Raw genomic sequence first — 8,096 nt, 5'->3', positions numbered from 1 at the left:
TAGCCATTTAAAATTTCGTGCGACTTCCGCCCAAGTCGGAGAACTTTGAGCACGCTGCACAGTGCCTCTAAAGAGATCTGACTTGCAGCTGAGCTGATCAATAGACTGATCACCTATCGATTCTTCTCCCCGTCGCCGAGCGCAATCCTCGACGTACCCTTTCGCTGCCGGCTTAATTTGTGGACGGCTTAGCTGGCCTGAGCCTTGCCAGCTGGAGCAACTCACATAGTTGTTCAAGCGACCGGACCACCTGCGTCGCGGCTACAAGCGGCGTAAGTAAAGTTTTTGCAACCAATAAGCTGTGTCTGCCTCTCCATTCACCAGCCTGCCCAAACAACCAAGTGATATTTGAATCATCTTGAGTCGGCTCCGGCCGTCCGAGACATGTAGTACCTGAAATATTCCTAGTGGGATCTTCTGTAATAATAATGAAACCGTATTTTGCTTCCTAATCCAAAAATTTCTCTTGGAACTGTTAGGTTGGTCCTATTTTGCATAGCTTACAAAGCAAGTACTCTATCATTTGAGCTAATTTTCCTGTGTAAACCAAAGTTGTCAGCACTGGTCCTCAGAGGAAGGTTAGTCACCAATTTGTTAAACATTATTATTAATCTATAAATAAGTTTTTAACTTTAGTCTATAATTTACAGTGTTGAGTTTTATTCTCCATGGTGTCACATGTGTGACTTTGGAAAGTGCTTTGGAGGGAGTCAAATTAAAAAGGGTGGATCTTACTCCTAGCTTGCACCTCCCTACCCCATCCCCCTGCACAAAAAAGGTTAAATGTCTTTTCAAATTAAGGCAGCAGTAATTAACCACTGGCATTGTTTGTGATTTGCCAACTCTGCACATTAATGAGAGAGAAATTAGCGCTTAGCAGCAGGAGCTCTTGATAGTCAGTGGTAAATGCTTAATGTGCCAACAAGTTAATTTTGGTTTTAAGTACTCCACTTAAGTCTTTGGGTTTTTTTAAACATATTCTGCAAATTATCTCTGATAATACATATTCTGTCTCTGCTACAAAGTCACATTACAACATATTACACTAATACTGTGGAAAAAGATGTACCATGACTAGTTTTGTTGATTAATAAAGGGTCTAAAAAGATTTAAAGGAACAGTTTCACTGGCAAAGAGAGGCTCTGTTCGTGCAGCTCACGCTAGCAAGGTGAACCCTCTTTAAGCTATGGCTTTACAGCAGAAGAGTCACTTCTGAACCTGTTGCAAGTTGTGGACAATATTGTTGAAAAATAATTACACTGACAGCTCAACAGAAATCAGTTAAACAGTTTCTTTGAGTCGCCTCAGAAACGTCTGTTTGAATTAAACGTCATAATTTTCACATTGTAGCAGTTTAAACATAGAGGCAAGTTCCTTTTACCTTTTAGGGTTTTCAAATTGCCACGGAATGCAAACTGAGTCCTTCAGCAACAGAGAAGAGAAAACATGCTAACAACCAACAAGCATCCCATCTGACTTGCATAAAATAGTTAAAAATACAAAATGTATTCTCTGTAGTGTGGGTTTATTTTAATTTTTTTAGACAGAACTTACATGTTCCTTTGAAGTAACTGGTTTGAACAATTAATTACATTGTAAATACATTATGTTGAGAATGTCACACTTAGTTTCTACCTCATGGTAGAGGGAATATGTAGTTGAAAAATTGCAGCACTTTCTAAAGTGATGGGTTAAATATGCACACTTCCTTTGCCCCTAAAATGCAACTCTCTCTGGAGTGGAGGGTAGTGACCATGAAACAATGTGTAGCAACACTATGCAACAGTTCTGGACAGTAGAATACCATGCCTAATTGAAACTGCAGGGGGAATCCACAGGCTTTCTTCTTCTTTGATGTCTGTTCCATTACAAGAACACATCAAATAGAGATTTCTATAATTCAGTGTTGGAAAGAAACCACCCTAATGAAGCTAGTCTGGCACTGCCACAGTTTAGAGTGCTTCCATTGTCTGCTAAGTGGACTTTTAAGTTATTGTGCATCCCCTGACACACTTTTATTATAATTAAACATGAACAAAAATTGGCTACCATATTGGTATGAGTACTGAGCACAGCTCTGTGTATAAACCATTATATGACATTCTATTGAACTTTTTCTTGTACATACAGTATCTAACAGCTCATCCTGCACTGTTGTTTTTGGCAAGTTGACTATAGCATATAATAAATCACAGAAAGAAAAAGCTTTTTGGCCTAACGTTGTACAGACTGCTGTAATGTTAGACTAAGAAAGCGGTTCTGTTTTTAGACATCCTTTTACTAACCCAACATTCATAATTTATGATTTCACTGTAAAATTCCTGCAACACTACACCAAAAGTAGTGCTGCCCTTTAATTAAGTGCTCTCAGTAGGAAAAACGTGAAACTGATGTGCAAAACATATCGCTGTACACGGTGATTGATAGTGATTACTTCTTTATGAACCCAGCCTGAAGGTCTGAACTTCCTGATGGGTAAAATAGTCCATGGGGCTACTTCCTGAGATTGCCTAGTGGGGATCAGTCAGTGTTAGTAATATCTGAGGAATTCCTCAAGCACATATTAGACATTGCAGTAGAAACTTTTTTATGAACTGTGCCTTGTGCTAATAATTACTTGCATAATCACTCACTGTAGATTGTATTTTAAGGACTTGTTGATCTTGATTGTACTGAAATCCACATCCTCTGCAACTTTATGTAAACCCATGTATTTTTAATATCTAAATGTCAAAATGTAAAATAAATGGAAAGTAAGAGATGAGAAACTTCTGTATGTATCACACAGTTACTAAATGTTATTACAAAGGCATGTAGGGGTCTGTTCTTATGACTAATGAGTTATATGTACAAAGTAATAGGACGATAAACTTTTTGCATAAGCTAAAACAATGCTAATTTTTTGACAGCCTAAGGAGAATTTTTTATTCATGGAATTGGATATTATTGAAATGTGTGAAATTGATTGTGTGAAACCTGGAAAATTTAATGTAGTTAAAATATTCTGTCCAATTTTGGAATGAAATTAACACATGAATTACTTGTTTGTTCGGAAATATAGTTTTTGTTTTTTCATCTTGTATGGGCATGATTCTTATGTTATAGTCTCCTTTTTTGTTTTATAGATTTGGTCCTGGATTAGTCATCTATTGGTATGGTTTTATTGAAGAGCTAGACTGTCATCGGGAACGCGGTATCCTGCTAAAAGACTGTTTTCCTACTGACATTGTAACACTGCGACGCAGCATGGCTCAACACTGATGCTGGAAGAGAAGTTGGGAAGAAGAGGTGAATCCGGAAGCAATTTTACTTTCCTGCAGTGTAAACTACTGGCAACATTCTGCCCTGAACTTCAGCTGAACTCTTGCTGCCCCTGATCACACTACTACCTCTTTAGACAAACATATCAAGAGTTTCTGCTTTGCTTCAGACCTCTGTTGTTGTGAGCAGCCAAAAACTACAGACACAACCCACTCATTATCAGCTTTCTGTCTCTGTTGAACAGTTAGTTTACAGATAGTCATAATCTTTTTTTTCCTTCCGGATGGCTTCTCCTAGGGTTCTTAACAAAAGGAAGAATGTGGAGGCTGAAAGGTGCGACTTACTGTTCTCCTCCCTGTGTTATGAAGTCACCTTAGAAAAAGCCCTTCTATTATTCCATTCGCAACCTTATTTCAAGTGTTAAAGATCCAGCTCAAAGATGCACATAAGCCACAAAATCTGGTTATGGCTGTAACTCCATATTTTACACAAATATTGTACCCGTTTAGTGCAGTTTATATACTCAGGGAGAACATCTCTATCATCTTGTTTAAATTCTGAATTTCCTGGCTTCTGTGCCATCAAGCCAGACTGTTATCACTATTTTAGTATAATGGTTGGTGTATGAACTACCTTAGTTTGTAAGGTTGCTTTAATTAAAAAAAAAAAATCTGAACTTAATTTTTTTAAATGTTTTTTACAACCCCTCCCCCCCCCCCCCCACACACACACACACACAAATCTGTCTTGTGTTTCCCTATTTGGGAAATTCTGTGGCAGTAGCTTGTAAATGTGACTCTTTATGCCTTAAAATTTGAGGGAACACATTGTCTTTTTTCAGCTTTTAACTTTTTCTAGAGAACTATAGGTAAGGATCTTTTCCTTAATTGATGGTAGACAGATAATTTGTCTGGAGCTTTTTCAGCAATATGATATGCAGTTTCCTGGCATGTGCAAGTCTAAATCCAAAAGAACCATGTTCAGGAATTTTCCACTGAAGTGACCTGTTCAGAGAATAGTTTAGAGTTCAAGAAGGGGAACCAAAATGATAAACAGTGTTTCCTACTGGACCAGTTCCTGGGTTGAGGAACTCATCTAAATGAACACCCATCTCCTGAATGCTATTATTTCAGCGTCTTTCCTTCCTTCTGGGATTGCCAAGGTTGGAGGTGGTGGCCTACTCCCACTTTCTTTGAAATTGTGAAGACTCCTTTCTCAACTCTTCTCACAGAGGAAGCTAGTGTTCAACTCCAATTTGGCTCTCCCACCTACAAGTTTGTCAGGCACTGCATCCTTTAGGGCCTATGGCCTCTTAAAAACTTGTTTCTAGTCATCCAATGATGAACAAAATCTTTTAGAAAGCTGGGAGAGGGAGCATGTGTGCTTGCTGTTCCTGCATTAGTCAGCCCCAGAATCAAACAGAACTGTAGGCTCTATGTTGAGAAGCTTGTCTTCAGCAGTGGTAGCATTCAGAAACTGATAGAGAAGCTGTTTTGCATCCAAGAGATTTTGAAATTGTGTACAGAATTTTAATCTACAATAAGATGGGCAGGCAATAAGTATTAAACCAGCATGAATCCCGCACATCCAGTTTTGACATCTGTAACTTTGGAACAATTCTACAACCTTAAATTTCAAATCTCAATTTTACTCTCAACTTTCTGCCATGATTCAGCCTTAAGCTCATTTATAATGCTACATGCTATAATTTATAATGCTATAATGCTAATATGAAATATCTTCATTGTTTTATTCCTATGAAATAGCTTTAATATGTTTTGTTATGGAGACATACTTGCAGTGTACCTTGAGTTAGCTGTGCGACAAAGATTGTTTTATTATCTTTGTATGTGTTAATTTAGAAAGAAAAAAGATCCCTTTATTCAAACACCTGTAACTCGTTTATGTTAAACTATTTAAAGTATTGCACTTGTTTTATTTTTACCTGACAGGCTTTATGGATCTTCACATAAAGATACGCAAAAACAGTCTGTAGAGTGTACCTTCCTGATGCTGCACAGAAGCAGCATTTAGGGTGTTACTGCCCCTGAGACTTATAATTCTGGTTTAGGTTAGTGGCATGTGTAAAACCAAGAACAGAATAAAGAAGTAGAAATAATAGAACATTTTCCAGTAGAAAACTCTAAATTAATGATTGTCTAAGTGAAATAGGTTTAAGGGCAAAACTAAATTTGCTTTAGCTAATGCATATGCTTTCTGTTGTATGAAATCATTTAAATCAGTCTTTATATGAGAAACAAGCATGGCTTTTCTTTTTGAATAAATTAAATTTATCTGCACAGATGTTGAAAATTCTGCTCAACCCCCATCAAAGCTTTGGTTTATTTGTCTTTACATTAAATAAATTTATGTGGAGGGTGCACAAATAAATAAGGTTATGCTTGTATTTGTTTGTTTATTCCTGTACCCCACGCTGTGATATAACAGGTTGGAAGGTAATTTTGGCATCCTTAATCAAAGCATGGTCCTTGTCTTCATGTATAGCCTCTTTTAAAATCTTTGTATTGAAATGAGGATGAAACATGCCATAAAAATGTATGTACTATACTAATTTTAGTTCCTTGTACTTCTTGAACAAGCCTTGCCATCACAAAAATTATCATACATTATGTCACTATTAAATGCTTTTTTAAAATTAAAACTGCGTTATTATTCCTAGTCTTATCTTGCATTTCTGTTTTCTCAGTTAATCAAATGTAAACATCAATTCCAAGAATAAAAGGGAGAGACTGCTGCATTTTTTTATTTTTTTACAATGCTGTAGTCATTAGAACCTTAACATTACAGCCAAATCCAGTTTTATGGAGTATTCTGCAGAGTGTGCTAATGAATTATGCCAAGCCAGAAAACAGAAGTGTGCATAAAACTGAATGATGTTCTCACTGGCATATATAGACTTGCCAAGCATCTGCTCTTACAAACACTGTAATAAGACCTGTTCCAAGCCTTAAGAATTGCTGCAATTGTGTGCAGTGAGTTCAATGTGCAAGTAGAACTTGGTGAACCAGGAGGACTAGCACATAACCATGCAGGTCATCTTGAAAATACCACAATCTCAGTAAAGTAGTACAAAATGTTTACCTTTATGTGCTTAGAATTAAAGAAAGAGAACTTCAACAATGCTTTTTCAGAAAAAAAAAGGCTGGGAGAAAATAGCAAAAACCTAATGAACTAGAAAAGTGAATGGGAGGTAGCATAAATTCTACTTAGCCTTTTGATACCTCATCACTAGTGCTTCACATCTACACCCAGTGTATTCATACTGTTTGTTCCCTGTGTTGTTGTCTCATCTCTGCTAGTTCTTAGCTTTTCTTACCTTGCCTTCTATGTACATCTCTTCTTGTAACTAATTTTAGTAAAATTTCATCTTTCTTTCTATAGCATTTTGTTTTTATTTTCCATATTGTTTAGCCAATTCTCATTTATAGCTTAGTATCCTCTCATGAGCCTTCTTACCATTTTAAAACCTCTCCTTACTGTCTATTTTTGCCTCTACAAATGGTTCCTGCTGAAAGCTGTGGGTCCAAGATGTGCCAGTTCTTTCCTATTCCATGTCCATTTAAAATAATCTACACTATAATACAGCAATTCCTTTTCACAATTCCAGTGTAATGAACAACTTAGGACATCAGGGAGGAATGTCCCTAAATCTCTACAAATAGTACTAATACAAGTATTACACTGCAGTTCAGGTACAGAATGATGACATTTTTACCACTTTCTGAAATGGTAAAAATGAGCCACTTCCAACTGCTATTAATGAACTCAGTAGAACTGTGGTCTAAGCCAGTATAACAAACCCCTTTCTTATCTAGTGACCAGTAATTGTATAGAAGGAAGATTTCATTTTAAATACAACTTGTGAAGCAACAAAGCATGTACAGCCAATACTAAGACTTTTAAGTCTTAATAAGCTCTGGCATATTAAAGCTATTATTCTGCAGGTCTTATTAAGCTGCAGTAGAATTAATACAAGTAGATTCATTAAATCAAGAGACTGGGTTCTCTTCTGTGCCAAGATCTACCTGGCTCAGGAGAGAGATGAGCATCAGTTCTGAAATAGTTAAGGAGCTCCTGGAGGAGCTGGATGGGTACAAGTCAGCAGGCCCAGATGACCTCCATCCATGGCTGCTGAAAGAATTGGCCAGTGTCATAGCTGAGTCGCTGGCACAGCTGTTCGAGCACTCATGGTACTCTGGCCAGGTCCCTGAGGACTGGAGAAGGGCCAATGTGGTGCCCATTTTCAAGAAAGGGAGAAGGGATGAGCCGGGTAACTTCAGACCAGTCAGTCTTACCTCTGTTCCTGAGAAAATGCTAGAGAAAATAATCAAAGAACACATTTGTGCAGGCCTAGCAGGGGAAACGATGCTGAGGGGAAACCAGCATGGGTTTGTCACATGTAGATCCTGCCTGACAAACCTTGTAGCCTTCTATGACCAGGTCACACACTGCCTGGACGCGGGAGCCGAGGTTGATGTCATCTTTCTGGACTTTAGGAAGGCCTTCGACACAGTTTCGCACCCTATCCTCATTGGGAAGCTAGCAGACTGCGGAGTGGGTGCCTACATGGTCAGGTGGGTGGCCAACTGGCTTAGGGACCGCACCCAGAGAGTGGTGGTGGATGGTTCCTTCTTGGCCTGGAGGGAGGTGGGCAGTGGGGTCCCGCAGGGTTCATTTCTTGGACCAATATTATTCAATATCTTCATCAGCGATTTGAACGAGGGTGTGGAGAGCACCCTCTCCAAGTTCACTGATGATACCAAGTTATGGGGCAAAGTTAGTACACCAGAGGGCAGGGAGCAGATTCAGGCTGA

The 8,096-nt window shown here is 38.3% G+C and overlaps 1 protein-coding gene across 2 annotated transcripts in view; it reads left to right on the top strand.

Annotated features, from left to right (window-relative positions):
* CUNH15orf41 (chromosome unknown C15orf41 homolog) overlaps positions 1 to 5,901 on the top strand; it is a 151,540-nt gene extending 145,639 nt beyond the window's left edge. For both annotated transcript variants that reach the window (XM_025204910.1, XM_025204912.1), the window contains exon 11: positions 3,126 to 5,901. In XM_025204910.1, coding sequence (XP_025060695.1) covers positions 3,126 to 3,261 — 136 coding nt within the window. In that variant the 3' untranslated portion in view covers positions 3,262 to 5,901. The remainder of the gene's footprint in view (positions 1 to 3,125) is intronic.
* The last annotated feature ends 2,195 nt before the right edge of the window (positions 5,902 to 8,096 follow it).

This window comes from Alligator sinensis, unplaced genomic scaffold (assembly GCF_000455745.1).
Source record: "Alligator sinensis unplaced genomic scaffold, ASM45574v1 scaffold36_1, whole genome shotgun sequence".
Classification (NCBI taxonomy): domain Eukaryota; kingdom Metazoa; phylum Chordata; order Crocodylia; family Alligatoridae; genus Alligator; species Alligator sinensis.
This window is presented reverse-complemented; position numbering and strand designations above follow the sequence as displayed.